Source organism: Phascolarctos cinereus, unplaced genomic scaffold, assembly GCF_003287225.1.
Source record: "Phascolarctos cinereus isolate Bilbo 61053 unplaced genomic scaffold, phaCin_HiC Scaffold_5;HRSCAF=322, whole genome shotgun sequence".
NCBI lineage: Eukaryota > Metazoa > Chordata > Mammalia > Diprotodontia > Phascolarctidae > Phascolarctos > Phascolarctos cinereus.
Genome location: NW_027555958.1, coordinates 51590599 through 51618589, shown reverse-complemented (window position 1 = coordinate 51618589; position 27991 = coordinate 51590599). Strand labels below are relative to the sequence as shown.

At 41.4% G+C, this 27991-nt stretch overlaps 1 protein-coding gene across 2 annotated transcripts in view; it reads left to right on the top strand.

Annotated features, from left to right (window-relative positions):
- The first annotated feature begins 1225 nt into the window (after positions 1-1225).
- Positions 1226-27991, top strand: part of SLC22A15 (solute carrier family 22 member 15) — a 77244-nt gene continuing 50478 nt past the window's right edge. For both annotated transcript variants that reach the window (XR_002327575.2, XM_021002539.2), the window contains exons 1-4: positions 1226-1619; positions 18787-18999; positions 26012-26144; positions 27298-27462. Coding sequence is in view for 1 of the 2 variants with exons in the window: in XM_021002539.2 (XP_020858198.1) it covers positions 1533-1619; positions 18787-18999; positions 26012-26144; positions 27298-27462 (598 nt within the window). In the remaining variant the exon portion in view is untranslated. The remainder of the gene's footprint in view (positions 1620-18786; positions 19000-26011; positions 26145-27297; positions 27463-27991) is intronic.

Below are 27991 nucleotides of genomic sequence, written 5' to 3'. Positions count from 1 at the left end.
TTTGAACTCGGGTCCTCCTGACTCAGGCCTGTGCTCTAATTACTGTGCTACCCAGCTGCCTGAAGAGATCTCTATTTGTGCCAAATAGCTTTTGCCTGATTTCTTTCTGCCTTTCTCATTTTCATGCATTACTGAAGGCAGTATGCTTGGAATACATCTCATCTTCATCTTTTCCTTGGTGAAATTCTTTCCTTCCTTTAAAGCCCAGATTAGGTGACACTCTTTCATGAAGCCTTTCTTATATTCAGGCTGAAAGCACATCTCTCTCCCTTCTCAAATTGGCCTGGAGCAATTTTTCTGGATCTCTCCTTTACCCCCATCACACCCTACCTTGTAGCACATTTATTTGTGTAGGAGGCTGTCAAGACTAGGTAACTGTCCAGTCTCATAAGAGTAAGGGTTGGATTCATATGGATTTATAGCACGAAGGTATTTTAGAGATGATTGAGTCCAACCCCCTTTTTACAGAGGGGGAAACTGAGGCCCTGAGAGATTAAGTTCTTTGCCTTCTTTGTTTCCCTAGCACTAGGGCGGTGTTCTGCATATATATGTCCCGAGTACAATAAGTAATGTTTGCTGGAAAGTCTCCCTCGATGCTAGTGCCTTCCCTCTCAGATTGCCTTCCTTCCATTTGCACTGTATATATTTTGTATGTAGGTATTTTTATGTTGTCTCTCCCATTAGGATGTGAGACCCTTGAAGTCAGGGACTGTGTTTTTTGTCTTTCTTATCTCCTGCGCTGAGCTCAGTGCCTGGCACTTAGTAAGCGCTTACGGACTGTTGTCGGACTTCAAAGTCCAGATTGTCACTGCTCATCTGCCCTGCTGCCTTACTTGCCTTCTGATTTGACCCTCCGAAGCTTGGCCGGATACCCAGAGCAAGGAGGAGTTGCTGTTAGTGCTGGATGGAGGAAAGCAGGAAGTCATTCCACTTCTCCCAAGAGCGTTGAAACTATTAAGCCCAGGATAAGCCTTCCCAAATCACATAACATCCTACTTTTTTCGGGAGCCAAAAGGGAGTATCCCGGTCCTCTCCTCGCTCTCCCTCTAAGTGCTGCAGGAAACGCCCCCGCCCCAGGCACTCGCCCGCCCACACCCCTCGCACCCAGCCCACTCCCCTGGCACCCAGCCCTCTCCCGGCCTCTCGGCCCGGCTCCCTCCCCGTCCTCCTCCTGGCTCTGGCCCCGCCCCTGCGCACACTCCTTGCTCTGCTTTCGTCCAATGATGGTCAGCAGACGGAACGCCGTCTGCAGCCGGGCCCGAGTCTACGCTATCCCTCGGTCCCAGGCTCTCCGCTCCGCATCACGCAGACGCGGTACTCCCCAGCCCCCCTGGACCGCCTCCCGCCTCTCCCGCGGCGGCCTCTGAATGAGCCGAGAGCCGCGCTGGGGGTGGCGGGCCCGGGGGCACTGGCGCTGCGGCCCGGGGGGCAGCGCGGGCAAAGTTGTGCGTCCTTGAAGGCTGGGGTGCGGCCTGGGTCTGTGCCTCCCGGCCCCTGCTCGGGGCCGGGCTGAGTGCGCGGGGAGCCGGACCATGGAGGTGGAGGAAGCATTCCAGGTGGTGGGGGAGATGGGCATCTACCAGATGTACCTGTGCTTCCTGCTGGCCGTGCTGCTGCAGGTGAGTGCCAGCCGCATCCCATGGCCCTCCTCTGCGGGGATGCAACTGGTTAGGGGCGAGGGAGCCGGAGCCCCAGTCCCACGCGAGTCCAGGAGGAGGGAGGCTGGGGTACCTGGAACCCAGGAGGTGGCTCGTCCCGTCCTCTTCTTCTGGGGCTTAGGCTCGGGCCTGAAGAAAGCTAGGGTTCTGGGTAGCCCAGGGCCTTGCAGCACCACATCCATACATTGGTCTCATCGTCTGCCCTTGCTTTCTATCCGCTGCTCACACCCGTTTTCATTCATCCGAAGGGCAAGATGTGCCTGTCACTGGTTTCTGAGTACGAAGGACATGTTTTCTAGATGCCCTACAGATAATATTTAGCCCATCCATCCCGGCCTGAACCCAGGGTGGCATAGGAAATAAGTGGTCTATGGCCTGTCTGATCTAGTCTGGCCCTCCATGCATCAGATCATCCTTTGGGAGAATTTAAGGGTGGGTTTTTTTTTCATATTTCAGTGCATTTTATAAAATAACTTATGTCTAGACTCTTTTTTAAATCTCCAGTTAGAAGCAAGAGATAGACTAGTAGAGATGAAGATATATTGGGGAGCTCATTTTACAGATGAGCCCAGAGAGATTAAGTAACTATCCCTGAGATTATGCAGGTAGTAAGTGGGAGAACTGGAATTCAGACCCAGATATTCATCTTCCAGATCTAGTATTCTTTCATCATGCCCATATGAAGGGAAACCAAGGCCCAGAGAGAGGCTGTGACTTGTCAGAAGTTGGCAACTTGTTAGCTACCGAGTTGGAACTAGAATCTGGGTCCTGCTGACTTAGGTATTCTTTCCACTGGCTTTCTGAATTATCCTGCCCTGAGAAGGGTCTTTAATATTCTGATTTTTCCTACCATGGCCTTTAAAATCTATGAAAAATTAGCCTTAAAAGTCCATTTTTTGTGACCACACACTGCTATGATATTAAAATGTGGTTATTAGTTTTCTTTTCATGGATATCTTTTAGAGCTCAGAGAATTCTGGGCAATGAATGAATTTGGAAACTGGAGCCTGAGAAACATGAGTTTCAAGTTTTGTTCTAAAGGCTAACACTGATTCACTTTACTAGGTGGAAGGAAGTAGGGAATCCCTTCCAACTTTAAAAATTATGTGATACAATGGAAAAACATAGCCATTCTCATGAATTCAGATTTGGAAATTATTAGCAAGCATTGCAAGGCTGATCAAAGAAGAGATTAAGTAATGTGGTGTAGGCTGATGGGCATTCTTCAGCTTTCTAAAGTGCTACCCAACGGGTTTAGGCATTGTGGTATAACCACAAGATTGTTAGGCTTGCATAAGAGGATGAAGCAGCAGGAAAGTTTGAAAAAGTAGGAGCTAATATTAATGATTCTCCTTACTTTTCATGTATTGTTTGAAGTATAGACTGCCCATCAGTAGAAAGGAAATTTGGCAAATTCCATTTTCTTTTCCCATACAGGAAATTCCCAATATACTAATGAACTGTGTTCCTAAAGTTATCCTGTAAGTTATTTGTTTGGATACTTGGTGCACACATCTTGCTCATTAAGCAGACATTCATTACTGTATGGAAAAGCACTGTGCCCCAAGGCACTGTTCTTGCAGAGGAGGGGAGAAAGGATGACAAAAAGGTTTTGGAGAAGGTTGCCCTGTAGGAGCCTATAATGCATTCAGAAAATATCTTTAGATAATCTACAAAAACTAGTGTATATACAGGTGCCCCTTTAAAAAAAAAAGCAAAAAAAACCAATCTATGAAAGCTTATGCTACTACAAGAGGAGAGTGTGTTGTCTAGCAAAGTATGCTGAGGCTGGAGAAAGAGGACATTGGTTCAGATCCAGCCACTTGTGTGACCCTGCGCAAGTCACTTCTTCACTGAGACTCAGTTTCCCTGTTGGTAAACTGGTATTTTATTTCCAGCATCCTATTGTGACTTCACCATTTTGCCTAATACGTTAATTTCCAGGACATCAAAGTGCCACAAAACACATGCCACTGCCAACTACCTTTGTTATCATAACTACCTAGTATGAATCAGCCAGAGTTGGCATACTTTCCAATTTCTTATTGATCAAATGACTGTTCTCCATATTTTAGCATCACTGTCACCATCTTGTGCACAAATAATAATAGTTCTTGGCATTTATATAAACCAATAAGGTTTGCAAAGCACTTTAAATAGATTGTTTGATTTGATTCAAACAACCACCCTGGGACATAGGTACTGTTATTGTTCCTATTAAAGAAAACAGGCTCAGATTGGTTAAATGACTTGACAAGGGTCACATAGTAATAAGGCCCTGAGACAGCATTTATTAAGCCCCTACTATGTACTAGGCGCTGTGCTAACTACTGGTGGATCCAAGAAAGATAAAAGAGAGTGTCTACCCTCAAGGAACTCCCAGTCTAATGGAGTAATCAAGCTCAGCTTTTTGTGACTTCAGGTGTGACCCTCCATTCATTTAGGTAGCCCTGCCTTCTCTACACCCCCCCCCCACACACATGCATTGTAGTGGGTGCAGCTGCACTGTTAAGAGTTTTGTTGTTCAGTCATGTCTTTTAGTGACCTCGTGACCATAGCACACAGGTCCTTCTACCCTCCACTATCTCTCAAAGTCTGTTCAAGTTCATGTCCATTGTTTCCATGGCACTATCCATCCATCTCATTCTCTGCCATCCCCTTCTCCTTTTACCTTCCATCTTTCCCAACATCGGGGTCTTTTCCACTAAGTCCTGTCTTCTCATTCTGTGGCCCAAGTATTTAAGCTTCAGTTTCAGTATTTGGCTTTCCAGAGAGTAGCCTGAATTAATCTCTTTAATTCGTAATTCGATTTGATCTGATTTGATGATTTGATCTCCTTGATGTCCAAGGGACTCTCAAAAGTCTTCTCCAGCAACACAGTTTGAAAGTGTTGATTCTGCTGAGCCAGGCCTTCTATATAAGTCCGATTCTCACAGCCATACATTGCCACTGGAAAAACCATAGCTTTGACTATGTGGACCTTAGTCAACAAGGTGATTTCTCTGCTTTTTAGCATTCTGTGCAGATTTGCCACAGCTTTCCTTCCAAGGAGTAAGCATCTTTTAATTTCATTGCTACAGTCATTGTCTGTGGTGATCTTTGAGCCCGAGAATGTAAAATCTGACACTGCTAATAGCATCATATACTTTTAAAGAGTGTTCAAAAGAAGCTACCATTTTGGACGGCACCGAATTTTTATGTACAAATTGCTACTTGGGGAACTACCTAGAACTGGGATGTCAAACCCAAATAGAAACAAGGATCAGTAAAGTATACTTAAGGATCTCTGCAGGGGAGGGGAACAAAAAACCATATGTTAATATTATTTATATCCTGTTGTATTTTATTTAGTTAGTTTAATATTCCCCAATTATATTTTAATCTGGTTCCTGTGGAACTCCATGTGTGTTGGGGCTGGTAGTGGTGAATTTGACTGAGCAAGAGGATTTGCCTTGATATGGCAAGAACTAACTTCTCTAGCCTCAGTTTTCTCATCTGTAAAATTGGTTGGACATCTGAGGTCCATCCCTTCTATCTCCACATATATGATTCTCTGACCTTTTCTAGCTCTCAATCTATGATCCTATTCACATGCAAGTGGTCCCCTTTCTCTCTATACTCAATATCTATATTTTAAACAAAAACAAGCCATGCACCTAAAATGAAATTAGCTCAGTCTTATTTATAGCCAAAGCTAAGATTCAATTCAATTCAGGATTTATTATGGGCCTTTTTTAACAGACAGTTTTATTTATTTATTTTACTTTTAGACAATTGGGGTCAAGTGACTTGATCAGGGTCACACAGCTAATAAGTGTCAAATGTTTAGTCTGAGGCTGGGTTTGAACTCAGGTCCTCCTGACTTCAGGGTGGGTGCTCTATCCACTTCACCATCTAGCTGCCCCAAGAGCCCTTTTTTAATGCAGAGCTTAATGCTAATTTAGATGACAGAGTCCCTTCCCCCATGGATCTTATTAGAGAATATGACTGATATGCAAGAGATAGCAGTAAAACAATAGGATGGAGTCAGTGTATACAGACAAAGTGCTGTGTGGGGGAAAATTATTAACTTGAGCAGAGGTGTCAAATTCCTTGGCTGGATGGAGCAAAGGTGCAGAACTTCTGAGTGTGGCCTGATCCAGATTAAAATATAATTGGGAAACAATGAACAAAGTAAGCAAAAATGTAACACAACACAGATAATGTTCATTTGTGGTTTTCTAAGGCAATATGGGGATCACTGGGATCTGTTTCTATTTGAATTTGACACCAGTGAGGAATCAAGAAAGCCTTCTTAGAAAAGGTGACATTTAAATTGGGCTTTGAGGGTAGGAATTCAATAGGCAAAGGGGTGGAGGGAGAGACTTGCAGGCACAGGAAACAGCAGGAGGAAAGGCAGGCAAGTGGCAAATCACAGGGCATGTTTGAGGACCAGAGAGCAGTCTAGTGTGGCAGGAAGCAGTGAAGTAAGGCCATCTTTGGAGATGATGCCAAACACAGGCATAGGGTACTTCTGTGGATGTCTTTTTTTTTTTTAACAAGCAACCATCTTATAATTACCAAACTGGATAAGAGTTGATTATAATGTTTAACACGTGAGTCATTTTGTTCACTTTTTTCATTTTTTGCCTCTATTTCCTGGTAGGGATTGTGAGTTGAGATGCTAGTCAGTTAATTAACATTTAATTATCAACTGTGTGCCAGGCACTGTTCACACACACACACACACACACACACACACACACACACACGCACACGCGTGCCACACACAGAGGCAGGAAACTATTCAGCAGTCTAGCTGGACTTCTGTGCAACTTCTGTATGTGTGAATGTGAAGGAAAATGGAAGGCAGGACCTACTCCTTTGTTTTAAGTTCCATTAGGTAATGGAATATTACTGTGCCCTAAGAAATGATTGACTGTAAAGAATACAGGTACATGAAAAGACTTATCTGAACTGATGCCAGAAACTAGTCATGTAGTCAAGGATAAGTTACATCAACAAACAGCATTGAGTCATTGTCATTTCATATGGAGAAGAGAGCATTGGCCAAGGGTGTGTGTGTGTGTGCTTTGCAAACATTTTCCATCTCTGGGTCCCTCTGGCAAAGCCACAGACTCAGCAAGCCACTTATCATATGTTGGTCTCTGCAAAGCCTCCAGAATTGAGGAGACAGATACCAGCCAGGTCATAAGATAGTAGATTTAGAACCAAGAGAGACTACTGAATCCATAGGAGGTCCAATGACTCATGTGGGCCTCATTCCCCAAGCTTTATTGCTTTTTACCCCTTTGGGGCACTAACATACTTGTCAAATTGAACTCAAGGGGTGGGGGAAGCTAGGTGGTGAAGTGGATAGAACACCGGCACTGAAGTCCGGAGGATCTGAGTGCAAATCCAGCCTCAGATCAAACACGTGACATTTACTAGCAGTGTGACCCTGGGCAAGTCACTTAACCCCAATTGCCTTAAAAAAAAAAAGATGAACTCAAGGAACAACACAAGGAAGTATGTGGTTAGCTATTTATGTGGCATTAGCCAATGTATTTCTTAGTATCTAAAGTCTCACAGGTGGTAAGTATCAGGGGTGGATTTAAACCCTGCTACTCTGATTCAAGGAAACATTGTTTCTGCTGTATCATCCTTCAATGATATCTGAGTTTTTATTAATCCTGCTTGTTTTCTCGTGACTACAGTCTAGGAAGAGAAGGCCCAATCATCAGTGGCAACTTTTTTCTTTCCGTTGATGGGTTTTTAAGGAAGAGCGGACCATTGTCTAAAGATCCCTTCAAGATATCTATTTGTATATGGGGAGCTGGTGGGAACAAAAGAGAGGAAGTCTTGGGTTGGGATTTTGTGAAGTTTTCATATCCAAAGTCAGGAGCGAGGCTCCACTACCCCTCCAGATTGGGAGTAGAGCCATGGTAACCTTGTGTTAATAGCCATCCATACAATTCAGAATTCAAAGGAACCTCAGACATGATCTTCCCCAATCTCCTAATTTTACAGCTGAGAAAACTGCCATGCACACTCAGGTGGTAAGGCAGTCAAATTATATTTCTGTAATGCTCAGAAGTTTACAAAATGCTTTCCTCCTAACAAACCTGTGAGGTAGGTAAGATAAATGTTATTTTCACTATTTTGTGGTAAAGAAAGCAATCTCCAGAGGGGTAAAATGCTTGTTAACTGATTGAAATTTAATCATATAGCTACTGAGTATGTTGGAGGTGGCCTTCTATCTTTACCCACAGTTCTACTTCTCATCCCCAGAGATGGGGAGGTGACCTAACCGTCTCTTAACCCATATAACTTTTCCTAAAGATCTCTATAAATGTGGGCCAAATTAAAGATGGAGACTGTGGTTGAGTACTCATGCAGTGAACCCCCCATATCCTAGTTATGCCGTCATTTAGCCAAGATTCATTAAAACCTTGGTCCTGCTGACTAATTTTGGGTCATGCTGTACTTGGCACCCTTCCTGAGTAATTTTAAAAATGTCATTAACTGTACTGGTAAAGAAAGTAAAAAATGATGGATAATATACTTCACCAAGTTTGGAAAAAAGAGAATAGTCATATACATTAATATTGTTTTATCTTTGCCTCTTGCATCCTATTACTTTTTATTTAATTTTCATGATGATTTGTGTTGCTTTGCATGAAATCTTTAGTTGTGTCTGAAGACTGGGGATATGATCGGTAGTAATGGGCATTCCTTTAACTAGGTGTAAGCGGTAGTAAGAACATGTAAAAAGTGAATATGCTTTAAAATTTTTTTTGTCTTTTGTTTTTATATTGCTAGAATTTTTCTTTATATCCCTTTCCCTTTTATATCTCAAAGAATTCAACAAATGATTGATCCATGAAGAAAATGTGACAATGTATGCAACATTCCACATCCATAGGACCCTACATACACACACACACACACACACATACACACACACACACACACACACACACACACACACACACACACACCCCTTCTGAAAAGGAATTAGGGAAAGTGTATTGTTTTTCTTCTTTTTTTTGTAATTTTGAAACATTAATTTTCAAGCCAAAAAGCATTTATTAAGCAAGTATTAAGTGCATATGCTTTCCATTGTTTTTGGTGGTTATTCTTTCCCTTTACATTGTTATAGTCATATGTTTTCTTGATTCTGTTTTCTTCATTTTATGTCAGTTCATCAGTAAATTTTTCCATGCTTCTCTGAATTCAACATATTCTCTGTTTCTTACAGCATGGTACAATTTTATTACACTCACATACCACAATTTATTTAGTCATTCTCCAATCAATGCTACCACAAAAAAGGGCTGCTATAAATATCTTGGTATATATAGAACCATAGTTTTTATCAATGAACTCCTTGGGTAGATGCCTAGGCATCTTTGTGTCAAAAGGCATGGAAATTTTAGTCATTTTATTTATATAATTACAAACTGCTTTCCAGCATATACTAATTCACAGCTCCACCAACAATGCAGTAGTATGCCTGTCTTTCAATAACCTTTCCATTTTGATTATTCCCATCTTTTGTTATCTTTACCAATTTGCTGGGTGTTAGGGGAAACCTCAAGGTTGTTTTGATTTGCATTTCTCCTATAATTAATAATTTGGAGGATCCTTTCATATACTTGTCAATAGTTTGCAATTCTTCTTCTGAGAACTGTTTATTCATATCCTTTGCCCACTGTGGACACTAGCTTTTGTATTATATATTTGTTAGCTCTCTATGTATCTTAAATATCTAACTGATATCTATCTGAGAAATTTGACATGAAAGTTTTCCCACATACTATTTTTAATATATCTGTAAAGCTAACATAGTGTCCTGATAGTAGCAATATACTTCCTCTTTCCTGAACCAACCAGATTTGTAATTATATAGGCATGGGGAAGAAATTCCCTTTGGAAATTTGGATCAGCACTTGTTCTGCACCAATAGAAATATGCTCTTAGAGTGTTGCCTGGGGTACTGAAACATGAAGGGATTTGTCCAAGGTCACCTAGCCAGCAAGGTCATAGGCAAGACCCAAAGAGAGTAATTCCTGACTCTGAATTCTGTTCTCTAACCACTTCCCAATGTCACTTTTAATTTCTTAAAGTGTTTTTTTAATTGAAGTAGTAAATTTCCTTTGGGTTTAAAATGATGTATCATTTCAGAAACCTCATGGGCAGAAATACCTGTTAGCATATAATATATGGATGGTGCTCTTTTTCCTTTCTTGTGTTTGAATTTGTTTTAGGATGATTCACATACACTTAGATAATTTGTTTTAGTTCAGAAGTCAGGAGAGATCATCATGTCTGGCTCCTTCATTTTCCAGGTAATTAAACAGAAGCCCAAAGAGACAAAGTGAATTGATGAGGGTCCCATAGCTACTGAGGCAGGAACCAAGAACCAAGCCTCCTAACTTCCGGTCTAGTGTTTTCTTTATAACATCAGGCTGCCTCCTCTAGCAACTCTCCGTTCTCCACAGCAAGTTTTTAATACCAGGCAATCTCCCCATCTCCCCTCTCTTACCTTTTCAGTATGCTTTGTCCAGGCTGCTATTTTGCCAACACTGGGGAGAGTCTAACATGTTTCATATTATCTTTATACATGATTAGGAGACGCTATTGCAAAGAACACAATACAGTGCATTTCAAAGCCAGGATTGGTCAAATTACTTGATTTTTTTTTTATTGTTCTATTTCTTTTCTTTTCTCCCTTACTTTTTATAATGTTAGAGTGGACTATGAAATGGCATTTTAAATTGGGGGGGATGGGAAACTTAGCTCTATTTATTATCTAGTCTTTCTTTATTTACCTTTTCCTATGGTTGGCTGTCTAATGGACAAGAATCAGAAGAGTCACATGTGTCCAAAATTCTTGTGCCAGTGGGCTCCCTGACCTGTACTAATACCCGCCATTGTAATGGGTTTGATTTTAGGGCAAGATGCTCCTTACTTCACTGCAGATGTCATAGCTCTAGAATCATCATGGCTCTGCTACTTATTACCTGAATGATCTCTAGCAAGTCTTTTGGGCTTATTCTTTGGGCTCTAGTTTCATCATCTGTAAATAAGGAAATTGGACTAGATGACCCCTAAAGTCCCTCATTCACTTTACATCTAGAATGCTTGGGCAGATCATCAAAGTCTTGCTGGGTCCCCATAATAGGCCCAGATTTGGCTCTTTTCTTCCTCTCTCTTCCTACCTCTCACCCTCCTCAGACCTCCCTCTACCACTGTGGCTTGGAAAGATCTGGAGACTCCTAACTTCGCTAAGATTTAGGAATATAAATTGAGGTAGAGAACAGCCAGTTAAAAATAGGTGTGCATAGGAGCAGCTAGGTGGGGCAGTGGATAGAGCACCAGCCCTGGATTCAGGAGGACCTGAGTTCAAATCCAGCCTCAGACACGTAACACTTACTAGCTGTGTGACCCTGGGCAAGTCACTTAACCCCATTGCCTATCCTAACAACAACAACAACAACAACAAAAAGTGTGTGTATTGGACTTCAGGACAGCCTTTTACTGTGTCAAAAGGACAAATAGCCTTTTTCCTATATCGCTGACACTATAGAGAAAAAGGGTAATTCAGTCATTCATTTCCTGGGGACATGAAGTTAGACTGTAAGTTCCTTGAGAGCAGAGACTGACTTTTCTCTTTCTTGGGTATCTAATGTTTGTAGCATAGTACCTGGCACATAGTAGGCTCTTAATAAATTGACTGAAATTGAACCTCCACAGAATGTGGGAGAAAGAGAGGGAACTTCTTAATAAAATACTCTTTTCGGGCACCAAACCTTCCTGTCTACTTTCAAAAGAACATAAGATCATGGATTTACAGTTCAAAAGAACCTCAGAAGCCTTATAGTCCAATTCTTTAGTTAGGTTGTTGTCTTTCGTTCTCAAAGATGATCAAAATGATATCACTATGTTGGAGTCAAGGTATAGTCTCTGTGGTGATAGGACAAATACAAGCTCTGAAGGCTCTCCCACAGGTCGGGTACAAATAGTCCATGTGAATATTTGGGCTGGAGATGTCTCTAAATTTGCACATCTCACATTTCTTTTGAGCTGCTGCAATTCTCCTTTACTCCTAGAGAATGGCGTCTTCTTTGATATGGGCATGCCATGCTGGGTGGTTCTATGCCAGTGTCTCCCATGCCTCACAATCAATTCTGAAGTTCTTAAGAGAGACCTTGAGAGTGTCCTTGTATCACTTCTTTTGACCACCATGTGAGTGTTTGCCCTGTGTGAGTTCTCTGTAAAAGTCTCAGAGGCCATAGAGTCTAACCCATTTGATTAACAGATAAAGACACTGCTGGTTAATTGACTTGAGTCAATCATCCACTTGACTGAGATGAAGGATGCCAGTGCTGCTTTTCCTTATTACACCCCCTGGGAAAAACCCTTTCCCCAGCACCCCCCTCACCAGAACCCACTTGTCCTTGAGCCCCTTCCTTCTACTTTCCCTTCCTCCCCTCCACTGCCTTCGGTTGCCTTTCAGCGGATTACATTAAAGTTAGCAAATGTTTAGATGTGTGAGATTGTAGTTAAGACCTGAATATGCTAAACATGTAGAAACTGCTTTGTAATTGCAGCTCTCCCCCAAATTACCAGTGACCTCCTAATTATCAAACCCCCTGGCCTTTTCTCACACCTCGTCTTTCCAGAGGGCTCTGCAGCATGTGACACTACTGGAACCCCTTGCTCTCTCCCGGTTTTTCTCGTAATTGTTGGACTTCACCACAGTCTCCTTTGCTGGATCCATCTCCCTCTAGCTGTGGGCATCTCCCTCTTCCTCTTGCCCACAACTCTGCCCTGGATTGATGGATCTCTGTCCCTGTGTTTCTCTCCCTCTCTCTGGGTGTCTCTCTCTCCTCTCTTCTGCTCTCCTATGCTCTCCCTCTTCTTTTCTCCCCCACGTCCCCACCCCCACATCATCAGATGCCTTTGGACATCTCAAATTCAAAACTTCCCAAACAGAGCTCATTATCTTTTCTCTTACAGTCCCCGATTCTGAACTTTGCTGTTTCTGTCAAAAGTACCATTCTCCTTTCAGTCACCTAGGTTCATGACTTCAGAGTCATCTTCATCTCTTCATTCTCCCTCACCCTCCCCTCATTCCCAGTCAATCACTAAGTCCTGTCAGTTCTGTTTCTATACGTAGGATATTTTCTCAGACCTCCTTCTTTTTCTCCATTCACAGGACTGCTAGCCTGCTAAGGGCAGTCTTTTAACACATTTGCCTGGGCTATTGCAATCACCTTTGAATTGGTGTCACTGCCTCACATCCCCTCTCTAACCTACACACAACTGCCAGAGTGATATCCTAAGGCACAGGTATAACTATAGCATTCTCCCATTCAATAAATTCCAGTAGCTTCCCCTTACCAATAAGATCAAATATAAATTTCACTGTTGGATGGTTCCAATCCAATCCAATCAACATTTATTAACCACCTACTATGTTCCAGGTACTTTGCTAAGTACTGGGAATACAATTAATAAAAAGAAAGACAGTCCCTGCCTCAGGAAGTTTACTATCTAAAGCCTTTTACATTGAGCTCAAACCTAGATTTCCAGCCTTATTGATACCGTATTTTACCACATAATCATCACAGTCTTTTTTTTCCAGTCCAAAAATTGGTTTATAACCCTGCATCATATAATTGTCACGTGGTATAATTCATCATGCTGCTTCTTACAAAGTAAACCAAGCAGCAATATATTCACCAGTGGTGTATGGATACTCATTTGTCTCTCCAGCATTGGGAGCCGTGAGTCTAGAATTCTCAGACCACAGACATTGTCAGTATTCAGTTTTAATGTATATTCATGAATATTCCGTGCATCCTAATCTTGCACCAAAGACGGTTTGGTAATAAATTATTTTTAAGTAATACTGGCACAGTTTTTAAAGCTTCACATAATGGTTGCATCCCACTTTTATGCAAATAATTTGGCATAAAATCTGCAATGATTATGCAGTGAAATACGGTATTGTTCCTTCCCCTTCATATACTTTTGGGCTCAGCCAAACTAGCCTTGCTTTTTGTTACAATATACAATACGATACAATGTCTCCTTGTATTTGCAACAACATATTTTTCCCCTTTCTTAGAATGCGTTACCGTCCCATCTTGTCTTTCTAAAATTCATCATTTTCTTGAAAGCTCATCTCATGCCACCTCCTCCATGAGGTCTTTCCTGATCCCTCCAGCTAGTAATATTCTCCTGCCAAAAATTGCATTGGGTTTATTTTGTATATGCTGGTTTTGTGTCTAGCTCTATGTGTACACATTTCCAATGATAGAATATAAGCTCTTTGAGGGAAGGCATTGTTTAGTTTTTGTCTTTTCATCGTCAGTGCCTGACACATAGTAGCCATTTAATAAATATTTGTTTAGTGACTGATTATATGTGATCTTACTGTACTTGTAATTTCTGATTTTGTACATTTCAGTGAAATGGCTCCTTTCTACATTGTAGATTCTTATAGTTTCCTGCATCAGGATGAAGGAAAGCCATTTTTCTTTTTCCTTCATAATAAATTGCCACCATAGAGTGTGACCTACATCCACTTTTCATTCCTCTAGATTTACTGCTAAATATGAAAATTATTCTTACCATGATATGCATTAACCTTACGTTATTCTACTTTTCATATCATGACTTTTTTTTTCTTTTTCCTCCAGGGCAGTTTCATTCTCTCAATATGACAAACAACTCTTCTTTTGCCTTTAAAAAAATCTTCTCCACTTAACAGTTGGATCATTGCCATATAAAATAGACTTTTTATCCTTTAGATAGCAGAACACATGGTAAGTTTCAGATGCAACCAGATTTTATCAAGTGGACCATCTGATCAGAAAGTCATATTGTACAAGCTACATGAACTTCCATTTCATTAGCTTCATGAAAAAGAATGTCTTTTCTTAGAGCCAAGAGAACTTAAACATTGTCCAGAGTTTGGCATTGCTAGCTTAATAGTTCATGTGTGCTAGCTAAGCTTTGAAAAAAAAGAGGCTAAAAATAACTTGCAAAACCGGTTTTGTGGACAGTTTTTAGAGCAGGTGTCCAGACACCCCATTTTTAAATTCTGGCCCTGCTGCTAGCATCACTTTTCTGTATCTCTCTTCTCATCAGTAAAACTGGGATAATATTTACTGTGCAGAAATCCAATTATAATTCTTTATAAAGCAAGGATTCTTAACCTGGGTCTGCTAGATAGATTTCAGGGGGTCTATGACCTTGGATGGGAAAAAAAATCCCATCTTTATTTTCACTAAAAACAATTCCTTCAATTATTAAAAAAATAATATGAAAAGGTGTCCATAGGTTTCATCAATCAATAAATAAACATTTATTAAGCACTTTTGTATGTCAGGCATACAAAAAGTAGCAAAAGATAACCCTGTCCTCCAGAAGTTTACAATCAACTGGGGAGGGGGAGGCAATATGCAAACAAATATATGCAAAATGAACTATATCCAGGGTAAATAGGATATATTAAAGGCAAGAAGGTGCTAGAATTAAGAGGGTTTGGAAAAGGCTTCCTGTAGAAAGTGGGATTTTAGTTATGACTCAGAGAAAGCTATAGAGATTGGTAGTCAGAGCAAAGAAAGGCAGTAGTGAAAGCCAGAGAAAATGGCCAGAACTGAGAGTTGGAGTGTTTTATAGATATCCAAATTGGTCCATGATGCAATAACAAGTTAAGAACCAACCACTGGTTTAAAACTTTCATAGGATCACAGAATCCAGAGCTGGAGAAGACCTTAAAAGATCACATAGTCTAGCTCCCTTGTTTTAAACACAAGGCAATGGAGGAGCAGAGAGGAGGCAGAGTTTTGGTTATGGTCACACATTGCAGTAGGTAGCAGAGATATCATATTCTTTGACTCCAAATGAATTTTCCTAACTCTCCTTCTTTTCCCTACCGTGCCCCAGAAACCTCTTGACCCTGAAAGTTCCCTCCACCTCTAGAATTCTCACACTGGAAATGCCCTCCCCTCCTGAAGCCTCTTCCTCAAATAAGATGATACTTGTAAAGCACTTAGCAAGTGCCCATCACATAGCAGGCACTTAATAAATGCCTGTTCTTTCCCTCTTTCGCATTCTCTGATTGACTAATTCTTCTCCATGTTAAGGAGGCTGCCTAGTCCAGCCATATCTTCAGTACTCTCCAGGTTTCACCTCTGGCTCCCCTAACTTTCTCTACCATTCTCTTATAGATTTTCCTCATCCTTTTATGTTTTGTCTTCCACCAGTAGAATGTAAACTCCTCGGGGGCGAGGACTTTCTTTCTGCTTATATCTGTATTGTACAAGCCTGGCTTGTATAATAAGTGCTTTATAAATGCCTATTCATTTGTTGGTTCTGCTGTGCCTCACAATATCCAATTATGCTGTTGAAAAATGTTTGAAAAGGATGAGTTCTGCAAGCAGAGACATGGCTCCATCCAAATAAGGAAGGCTATGTGCAGTCTAAGCCTATGTGTGCTGAGGAGCCCATTGATAAAACCGCTGATGGCAGGAATAATTGGATGTACACATCCAGAGAAGTGATTTAAAAGAATGTCTTAGCGAGGCAGCAGCAAAACACCTTTTTGTGACTGGAGTAAGTGAACACTGGGTATTCACAAAGGCTTGTAAATTGCTGCCCTGTGTTTTCCTTCTGTGCAGCCCACAGCAAAGAGAATCCATCAACAAGCATTTATTAAGTGCCTATGGTGTGCAAGGTACTGTGTTAGGGAAGCTAGGTGGCACAGAAGACAGAGTGCTGGGCCTGGAGTCAGGAAGACTTGAGTTTGAATCTAGTCTAAGGCACCAGCTGTGTGACCCTGGGTAAGTCACTTAACCTATGTCTATCTTAGTAATGGGAATAATAATAGCACCTACCTCTCAGTGTCATTGTGAGGATCAAATGGGATAATTGTAAAGCACTTAGCACAGTGCCTGGCATATGGTCAGCACTCTATGAATGACAGATATTATGGTTATGGTTAGTATTATTATTATTAAGCATCAGGGATACAAAGACAAGACCAAATCAGTCCCTTTCTTCAGGGAACTTCCTGGTAAACAGGGAGATTAATATATGTATGTAGGTGTATGCATAATAGATACAAGACAATTTTTGGAGGGGGCTGTACTAACAGGTGGGAGGATGAACAAAGTCTTCATGTAGAAGGTGGCATTGCAGTTGAGTCTTAAAGGAAGGGAAAGGGGGACATCTAGGTGGCACAGTAGATAGAGCACTGGCCCTGGAGTCAGGAGGACCTGAGTTCAAATCTGGTCTCAGACCAGACACTTGATACTTATTAGCTGTGTGACCTTGGGCAAGTCACTTAAGCCCAATTACCTTGCCAAAAAAAAGGGGGGGAAAGGAAAGGGAACAGGTGATTATGGAATGCCTACTGTGTGCCAGGTACTATGCTAAATGCTTTACAATTATTATCTCATTTGATCCTCACAACAACTCTGCATAAGTAGGTGCTGTTATTATCCCCATTTTACAGTTGAGAAAACTGAGGCAAACAGATTAATCAACTTGCCCAGAGTCAGATGGCTAATAAGTGCCTGAGGCTGGATTTACACTCAGATCTTTCTAACTGTCCATTGCACCACTTCACTGCTTCATTGGATGAGAAGAATAGGGGAAGAGAGTATACCTTTAAGTTCATTGGTATAATAAACTCTTGGAATAGGAAACTCTTTCCACTGATTCAGATCGGCACCTTCACTGCCACTTCTGGTCTTAGAAAGTTGTCTAAGACATGAAGAAATTGATGTAGTGACTTAACCAGGGTCAGTACAGGTCAGAGAGGTGGTATTTGAACCCACTTTTTCCTGCCTCAGAAGCCAGCCCTCTGTTGATTATGCCGTCCTGCTTGTTTTGAAGGTAACTAGAGATTTAAAGAGATGGCGATGAGGTCAAAGCGCAGGCCAGGCATGAGGGGCATATGAAGCAAAACTGTGAAGCTGAGAGATGCAGAGCAATGTTAAGTGATAGTTAGAAGGTCCATGCAGTTGGACCACGGAGTTTGTGATAGGGAATGATGTGTAAAAAGGCTAGGAAGGTAAATTGGGGCCAGGTTGCTAAGAGCAGATGGAGAGCTGAAAATTAGAAGGTCATACAAGACTTTCTTCCCTAATAAAGAGCAAATCGGTTCCTCCTGCTATAATGAAGAGGGAATTGGCAGCAGAAAAAAAGTAGGGGTGGAATTTGGCAAAGAAGACATAGGGATGTTGGAACTGAGGATTAGCTCTAGCAGCTCTGAAGAATTCAGGAAAGATCTAAGGTAAAAGAAGAAAAGAAAAGAAAAGATCTAAGGTAAATTAAATCTTCCTAAGCCGAGAGGGAAACAAGGAATAGATTAAGCAGTAATTGATAACAAACAGTTAAAAGTTAATGATCTAAGAACCTAGATTTACTTAGGTATTTTAATTTCTTTAAATCTTATTCTAAATATTGTACAGTATATTTAAATATAATAATGAATAAAACCAGTAAATATTATGCTTACCTGTATCTAACAAACTTATAGGTGTTTTTTTTAAATTTTTTTAAATGAACAGGAAAGTGTTCTGTTCTCTGGAACTTAAGTTAGCCATTCATCTGAGAAACATAACGTTTGAACCTTGAGACTGTAGCCCAGCTAAGAGTGGCCACCTAGTGGCATTGTATCTGAATCTGGGGCATCTTACTTTTGGGCCTAGTATCTAAAAAGAAATAAAAGCCTTGGAAGGGACACCCTTGCAAGGTCAGACTTCTGAAGTGATTCCCAGTATCACACTCATCCTGTTCACCTTCACGGCCTTCCATGAAGCTCAAATAAGACAATATTTTCACAGACCCCCTGCAATCTATCTAGCAGACCCAGGTTAAGTATCCTTGCTTTATAAAGAATTATAATTGGATTTCTGCACAGTAAATATTATCCCAGTTTTACTGATGAGAAGAGAGATACAGAAAAGTGATGCTAGCAACAGGGCCAGAATTGTACAACATCAATAATTGCTCTGGCCAGGAAAATTCATCCAAAAGAGAATTGTAAATTCATGAGAGAGATTGTTAAGGTGAATGATAAATTTCTGTGGGATGTTCTAATTTTATGCATTTGTATTGCTAGCTTTATGTTGCCACGGAGGCAATCCTCATTGCACTGGTCGGGGCAACGCCTTCCTACCACTGGGACCTGGCAGAGTTTTTGCCTAATCAAAGCCATAGCAACCAGTCAAGGACCGAAGACCAAGCCTTTGGGGAATGGTTCCTGACAGCCAATGGAAGTGAGATGCACAAGCACGTCCATTTCAGCGGCAGCTTCACCTCCATCGCCTCCGAGGTAAATGATTAGGAAGTGAAGAAGAAACAGTTTTGGGTGTCAATCTGAAAGAGTTCATTCTAAGAAGGACAAACAAAATTAGGTTGTATGTCAACTGCTTTGAGAGAAATAAACGTGCATGCAACCTAATTTTGTTGTTTTGAGCTTTGATTACATTTGGTCATTTAAAAAATTGACTTCTTTGTCCATAGTCACCTACTCTTTGAAGTTAACCTGTCTGAGTTTTAGGTACATCTCAAAGGACCCTCCTAACCGTGATCAATAATAGTCATAATAATGAAGCTGTGCTGCTATTCTCTGGAGAGTGGGGATAGGCACTGAGAGTGGACGTATGATGTTCCTGTGGTTGGAATTTCTGCCAGTATAAGTCAGCCTCTTCTCAGGCAGGAGTTGCCTGGAGCACTGAGCAGTTCAGTGATTTGCCCTGTCTCAGATAGTTCACTAGGCTTCAAGACCAGCTGAGGAATACCCATAGCAACATGGCCTTCTTCAAACTTTTCCACTTCAGTGCAGGAATGGAAAAAATGCTGTTGAAAAACTTGTTCTTTTCTCTTCTCCCTAGAAAGAGAGGGGCAGAAATCCTATAGAAGAAGTTAACATGAGAGAACACAGATGTTGCTACGCAGCCTGATACATTCTTTTTTTTAATTTGTTTTTGTCTCTTCAATATGCTTTTCAGATGTAACAATTTCCCCCACACGTTACTATGACAATTTTATTTCTTGAATATATTTTTCGTCATAGTAGCTAGCATTTATATGCCACTTTAAGATTTTCATGTTGGTTTATAAATATTATCTCATTTGATCCTCACAAGAACCCAGAGAGGCAGGTGCTATTATCATCCTCATTTTACAGCTGAGAAAACTGAGCCTGAGCGAGGTTAAGGTCAGGCAGTTAGTAAGTGTCTGAGGCTTGATTTGAACTCAGGTCTTTCCAACTCCAGGTCCAGCACTCTATTCACAGCTCTCCTAGCTGCCCCTATTAGATTATATTAATATTTAAGTGCATGGCACATGGAGTTCATGAGATAGACTGGACCTAAGCTTAGGCAGTAAGTAGAATATACCAGGTGCTACAGGGTGGGGGCTGGAAGTCTCCCTTCCAAGGCACTTTTGTTGGAGGAGGGAAATACTCAAGTCATGGTCTGTAATCCTCTGTGCTAGCTGAGAGCAAGCACTGTTCAATGGGGGAACTGATAGTGGAAAAGCAAAGGAGGAAAGTAGTTTGCATTTAAGGGATCACTTTATCCAAATCCCTTTGTTGTTGAGTCATTTCAGTCATGTCCAACTCTCCCTGACCCATGTGGGGTTTTCTTGGCAAAGATCCTGGAGTGGTTTGCCATTTCCTTCTCCAGCTCATTTTACAGATGAGGAAATTGAAGCAAACAGGGTTAAGTGACTTGCCCAGGGTCATACAGCTAGTCAGTGTCTAAGGTCAGATTTGAATTTAGGTCTTCTCAACTTCAGGTCTGGTCCTCTATCCACTGTGCCACTTAGCAATCCCTAACCAAATCCCTAATTATCCCCTTTAGCTGTTGTTGACAGAGGAGCCAGAAAGACTGAGGCAGGGAAGAGAGTGGGAGTCATTTGTTCAGCAAACATTTATCGAGTGTCTACATTTGATATTGTGGAGGGCTACCAAGAAGTCTCTTCTGTCCTGAGAGTGTATAATCTGATAGGAGAATAACAGAAGGGGAGGGAGAAGAACTCAGTACGAACCTAAGAAACTACTGTCACCAAATGGGGAGGAGTTAAAGTGATCCTCTCCACATCATCCCCACTGGTCACCCAAGTTCCTCTTGAGCAGTTTCACCTTAGGAAGTTTTTCCCTTTGAGCCCTGAGTGCACTTCTCCTGCTTTACCCTCTGGGGCCAAACAGAACATCCCTGCTCCCTCTCTACTTGAAACACAGCTGTCATGTTCCACCTCTTCCAACACCTGTCTTTTTTCTTTGTTTTTCATTTTAACCTGTGTCTCAAATGAGAAACTGAGCTCGAGTTTTTTAGCCTTCATTCCCTATCAACTGTCTCTGTGGTCCCACGGACCTGCTCAGCTTAATCCCCTGCCATGTACATTGCAGTGAGGAATATGAGCCTTCCAATGTGGTGTGTAACTGGGGAAGAAGATTTAACAAGTACATTGGGGATGTGAAACATTTGCCACATAGGCAGTGTTTGTGGAATTAGAAATGACTCTGTTGTCTGCCTGGGAGTGAAAAGCATGGGAAAGTATAGAGGACCAGTGGCTAAGCTACCATGAAGCCCAAGGAACGGGTGTCAGTGTAGACCCTTTAGAAGGTTTCTGGACTTAAATGGGTCCTACTCAAGAAAGTTGCAGCTAGATGGTACCATAGTGCATACAGTACGGGGCCTGGAGACAGGAAGACTTATCTTCATGAGTTCATAGCTGGCCTCAGACACTTACTAGCTGTTGACCTGGGCAAGTCACTTAACCCTGTTTGCCTCAGTTTCCTCATCTGTAAAATAACCTATAGAAGGAAATGGTAAACCACTCCAATATCTTTGCCAAGAAAACCCCAAATGGAGTCATGAAGAGTCAGATACGATTGAACAAAAACTCATGGAAGTAGTGAAAAGCAGCAGTCAGGAAATCAAAACCACCCTTCCTCACATTGTGTCTATGTCAGACCTTGAACACTTTTTTCTTAAGGAGTGTTTTAGGAAGGGGCAAAGGAAAAAAGGATGCAGATGTGATTAACTTGATACTGTATGCTGGAAAGACTATAAACTGGCAGGCTTGACTATTCTGAAATGAGCTTCTAATAGCCATTGGGGTGAATTTATGTAGCAAATTGCTGTCTGCTGTATTCAAATTATTCCCTGAGCTATGACTCATTCAGAAAGTACCAAGCATCGCTGAGACACACAATTATCATGCTTAATTAATGTTTGCAACCAAAAAAGAGTAAGGTTGGATTCTTTAATATCATTGTAGATAATGTGGAACTGAAACGGACTGATTATTATCTTGAGATTAATATCTTTTCCCTAAGCCATACCCCAGGGTCAAAAGAGAGAATATAAGAACTATTTGAAAAATCCACTGCAATAATTGCTTTGGAAGCTCATTTTTTTTTAATGCCTTGCTTCCTTATGCCTGTGTTACTGATTGTAATAGCCTGCACACTTCACCCATTAAGTGGTAATTCAGAATGACAACTACACAGAGCTGGAACAAGTTAGTTAATCACCATGAAACTGTTCCTGAAATACCCTGTCCAACGACTCCCTCATCGCAGAAGGCCCCAATTGCCCAATTTTCTCCTTGAGCAAGATACTCTGGTACTGTGTGAGTTTCTGGTGTCTTTGCAGGAAGTACAGTATAGGGTGAAGGGGCCACAATTCAGCCAAGATTTTCAGAATTTTTCTCTCTCTTTGCAGCAGAGCTGGTATCCAGTACACTAGTGAGAAAGAGTCAGTAGAAAATAGCCCAGGGTCGTGTTTGTGAGAAGCTATTAGTCATTCCAGCCTAGCATCCTGAAGAATCAAGCTAGCTCTGAGACTGAGTAGGTTGTGTTGTTGAATGTGGTACCCATTTGGATTTCATCAGTTATTTCAGAAGCAATACTTTCAAGGCCATTGCCTTCTCGTTTGATAAGGCAGGAGGCTGAAAGGCTGAATGGGTAAGGACAACAGCTGTGCGTCTTTCCTAGTCTTGACAATCATGCTGTACACCTGTAGCCCCCGGTAAGGAATTCTGCCATCTTTCTGCCTTTAAGATGGCCAAGTTGTACTAAGTAAGCGGCTCCCACGGGGGGTCTCCAACACTGTTCTTTCAGAAAAGACAGTGGTCATATGGGTGGCCTAGCCTCTATTTTCAGTTAGCTAGGCTTTTCAAAGGAAGCAACAGTTTGTGGATTACCTATTACAAATTTCCTTAGCCCAGAAGAGATTCTGCCTGAAATCCAGCAAGCTTATAGACTGTTTTTCTAGATTTCTGCTCATTTCAAATGTTAGGCCAAGCCAAAGAACCAGGAAGGTTAGTTTGCTTTAAAAAACTAAACAATTAGGGACAGCTAGATGACGCAATGGACAGAACACCGGCCCTAGAGTCAGGAGGACCTGAGTTCAAATCCAGTCTCAGACATTAGACATTTACTAGCTGTGTGACCCTGGGCAAGTCACTTAACCCCAATTGCCTTGCAACATAATGATAATAAAATTAAAATAAAAACACTAAACAATTTAGTGTTTGTTGAGAAACTAAATATCAATGAAGTCGGGATTGTCCAAGCTATGTAAATGAAGAGTTTATTTGCCTGCATTCTGGTGAACCTAAAATTTCGCTGCCATTCTTCCACAAATTCTTCGAATATTTTGGGGATTCCTGATGTCAGCCCGTCCATAATCTAGTAGGTGGTTCAGTGAGTTTGGTTCAGTGAGCCCAAAACCCAAAGCCCGTTCCTGTTCATTACCTTGGAACCAAACCTCTCCAACGTTACAAGGGTAATCCTTTGTCCACATACCTGCCATGCATCACCAGACTGCATTTTATGCCATTCGATCTTGGCAGGGCCTTCTAGAAATGCTCCCCAGTCATCTCCGTACCAGATGATGCATCCAAATCGTGCTTCTTTGGAGATGTCTTCACTTCACTGTCATGTGATATCAGGTAGCCAGTTGGCACAGTGGATAGAGGGCTAGATTTGGAGTCAGGAAGCCTTGAGTTCAAATCTTGCCTTAGACACTTACTAGCTATGTGACCCTAGGCGAGTCACTTAACCTCTCAGTCTTAGTTTGCTCCCCTATACAATGGGATAATAATTCACAAGGTTGTTGTGAAGATCAAATACGAGTATTTATGTAAAGCACTTGACAAAATCTCAAAGGGCCATATCAGGTACCAAGAATTGTCCCTGAACTTAGAAGACTGTTTAGAATCCGAGCTCTACTGCTTACTAGCCGAGAATCTTGGGGTGGGGGAAGCTCTTTCATCCTCTAGGCCTGTTTCCCCCTTTCACATTGAGAGGGATGAAGAAGGTTGTTCCTGGTCTCTTCCAGTTCCAATCTTCTATGAGTCTTTACCTTTTCTCCTTTCTAACTTTCTCTCATGTTTTGATGTACTTCAATTCAACAAACACTGATTAAATTTTGTTGTTGTTGAATCATTGCAGTCCTGTCCAACTCTTCATGACCCCATTTGGGGTTTTCTTGGCAGAGATACTGAAGTGGTTTGCCATTTCCTTCTCTACTTCATTTTACAGATGTGGAAACTCGGGCAAGCAGGGTTAAGTGACTTTCCCAGGGTCACCCAACTAGTAAATGCATGAGGCCAGATTTGAACTCAGGGAGATGAGTCTTCCTGACTCTAGGCCTGGCACTCTGTGCACTAGCTTCCCTTATTTACTGAACGTCTACAAGAATATGTACTGAGCATGTTCCTGGGCACAGAGGCAAAAAATAAAAATTTGGGGACCCAGGGAGCTGACATTCCAAGAAGGAAGGGCTGCAGTTCCACCTTTAATGAATATACTTAGGTACATTGGGTTTATATCAGATTGTTTTAAATGATTTTTTGAAATTCCCGACTTAGAATATCAGTTTGGGGGGATTCAGTTGAATCGTATTTTTAAGCGCATCTTTGACTTACATAATGTTAATGCATATTTCATTTCTAGAAGTTAGGCTGTATATTTTAAAGACTTGGCTGATGGTGCCCCTATGACAGACTCCCCCAGAAGAGTGCTTGACATGTCCCTAAAGTGCTTCATAACTGGGAATTGCTCCATGTGTAAAGTCTTATTGTTTTTATGCCCACTTTTTACTTGCCTTCTCTGTCTCCAAATTATCGAAAGATTCTGGATGACTCTTATGATCTATAACGATGAGTGCCATCCAGCGATGGATTAGCCGGCCTCTGTGAGGTGGCAGCTTCCCTTTCCTGATGGTTTTCAAGAAGAGACTGGATGGTTCCTTGTGAGGGGAGTCATAGAAAAGGATTCGTTCTGCAGGTGGGATTAGACAATCTGGTCTCAGTGATTTGGGATGGTCCTCCAACAATGCAAATCACATTCCATCCAAGCCAACCCATTCTGAGTGATTCTGGTCCATATTCTCCCCAAAATTTGCCTCATTGGATCCATCCAATGGAAGGCCTATGTGGAAGAAATGGTAGGTCTCCACCCCTGCAGTTTTCTTTTTCATTGAGCAATAAAGTGTGTGGTTTTAATGAAGGGAATCTGTGGCAGCTATTTCAAGAATGCAGGCCTTTTCTGGTTGGAGATTGCCAGAAGTCTAAATTCCAAAAGTCTGATCTCTGGTAAAGTGTCACATAATTTATAATCTTGTTGACCTCCTTTCTTAACTATGGTAGCACAAAGTTTAGAGAAAAGCCAGGGCCACACAGATGATCATGGCAAACTAATTGTCCATCTCTCTAGAAGGAAGTAAGGAAATAAACACTTATTAAGTGCCTACTGTGGGCTAAGTTCCATACTACAAGCCACAGAAGACACAGGGAGAGAATGCTTGGTGAGCTGGAGCCAGATGGAGAGAACTCAACTGGGAAACTAGAAGCTTTCAAAAGGAAAGGGTCAACTTTCTCAACCAATTTGGCTTCCTTCAGGAAGGGTGATGGGGGGAATACAGCTCTGTGCTTTCCCAGTTCTTTAGGAAGTAGTTCTAGAGAATGATGGCTCTTTGAAAATAGAGATTTCTTTCTTCCTTTTTATTTTTTATAGTCCAAAAGTGGAGGAGAGCTGTAAAAGCCATTAGCTTACTGGAGAATTGGGCCAACCACATTATATGGGACTGAATGACTATGAAATTCTAATGATAGTATTATAAGAAGAACTTTTCAGTATTTTGTTGACTAAACCTTGAATAGAATCTGAGATGGACTCATTACACTGCAGTCTGGATAATAGTAGGCCATGTGTGGGAGAAAACTAGTGTACAAGCTATCATTGTACATGCAGCCTTTTAATGACTGACTCAATGCAACCATCTTTTCCTTGGCCTAAAGGCCTGTTTTTTTTCCCCTTCTTTTAGTGGTTCTTAATTGCGAACAAGTCATACAAAGTGAGTGTAGCCAGCTCATTTTTCTTCAGTGGTGTGTTTGTGGGAGTGATATCATTTGGTCAACTTTCGGATCGTTTGGGGAGGAAAAAGGTCTATCTAACAGGTAAGTTATTGCTATCCTGATAAAGCCCAAGTTTCATGGAAAGTCCTATGTTGCTTTTTTCACCATACTGCTTAAAGTTCTTCAAGAATAACTGTTTAGAAAGTGTCAAATTTTGTATCAGTTGTATCTGACAAGCAAACTACAACTAGACCTGATTTTTGCTGGGTATTTATAGCTTGACTTGCCAAGACCAAATATCTTAATGTTCAACATTATCTTTGCCCGCCTCTAAATTCTAGTCTAAGGATCTCATATGATCTCAGAGTTGCATCGTACTTCTTATTTTGCAGATGAAGAAACTGAGGTTCAAGGAAGGTGAAATGACTTTCCCAAATTAGTTTCTCACGGGGCCAGTGGCATAATGAGATATTCTGCATTCATCCTTCATCAGGATTTTCCTCCTTGTAGGTTGCCTCTTTCCAAACAGACTACAAAGAACCCTGCCAAGTTCTTTTGCTATGGGGAAGGGGACTGTGCCTAGGAACTAGTGGAATAAATGGTTTAGTTTTATATTATACTCAGTAGGGACAGCTAGGTGGCGCAGTGGATAGAGCACCGGCCCTGAAGTCAGGAGGACCTGAGTTCAAATCGGGCCTCAGACTAAATACTTGACACTTACTAGCTGTGTGACCCTGGGCAAGTCGCTGAACCCCAACTGCCTAAAAATTAAAAAAAAATTATACTCACCAGAGTTCTAAGATCATAGAATTTAAAACCAGAAAGTATCTTAGAGATCACCTACTCCAAATATCTCATTTTATAGAGAAGAAAACTGAGACCCCCAAAGGAGTAAAGTGACTCTGCTGAGATATGCAAGTAATAAATAAAAGTTAGGTTTCAAACCCAGGTCCCCAGTTTCCAAATGTGGCTCTGTCTCCATAATATCAGACTAATGTTAGTCTGGTATAGACAATTCAGAATTCACGGCTACTAGTCTCTGCTACCTAATAGTTAAAATTTCAGTTTTTGTTCTTCCCGGGAGCATTTTCTTAGTAACTGTATGAAAGGGATATAACTTAAAAGGCTGTAGCTTAAGAACATTCATGTTTTCAAGGGCTCTCTTCATGAAGTGGCAGATAAAATAAATGATTATCATCAAATATCCTTTTATTTTGCCTTTTAGTGACTGAATGTTATTCCTTGCTTTTTTTAGGTTTTGCCCTTGACATCCTGTTTGCCATTGCAAATGGATTCTCCCCCTCATATGAGTTCTTTGCCATATCTCGATTCCTAGTGGGAGTGATGAATGGAGGGATGTCGCTGGTATCTTTTGTTTTGTTGAATGAATGCCTGGGCACTGCCTACTGGGCACTAGCAGGTAAACCTTTAGATTCATTTATAAACAAGATAGAGCTAGGTAGATGCGATTAAGGACAGCATGAGAACTGGCTTAACTCCAAAGTCTTTGAAAGACAAGTTCAGTTACAAGGAGTTGAGCACAGTAGAATGGAAACAACACTGACCTAGACAATGGAATGCCTCTCTCTCATTTATGTTAAAGGACAGGTCAGTTCACTTCTTTAAGACTCAGTTTGCTCATCTTTAAGATGAGGGGGTTGGATTGGATGATCTCAGAGGACCCTTACATCTCTAGTGGTCTGGGAGTCTGAGTGTCATCTAACAGCTTCCCTCTGCTGAATTTAGTTCCATTTTTTTTCTATGTGACCTTGGACAGGTAACTTATTAACATGTCCTAGAATCACAGAAGACTAGGTGTGGAAAGGACCTTAGAAGTCACTGAATCCAGCCCCTGGATTTATCGTTATTTTTCAAGAAACTTTATTGAGGCCTCTTCTCTTTGCGGTCTGTTTCAAAAACGGGTCCCTCCGGTTCGAACCTTTTCCTCA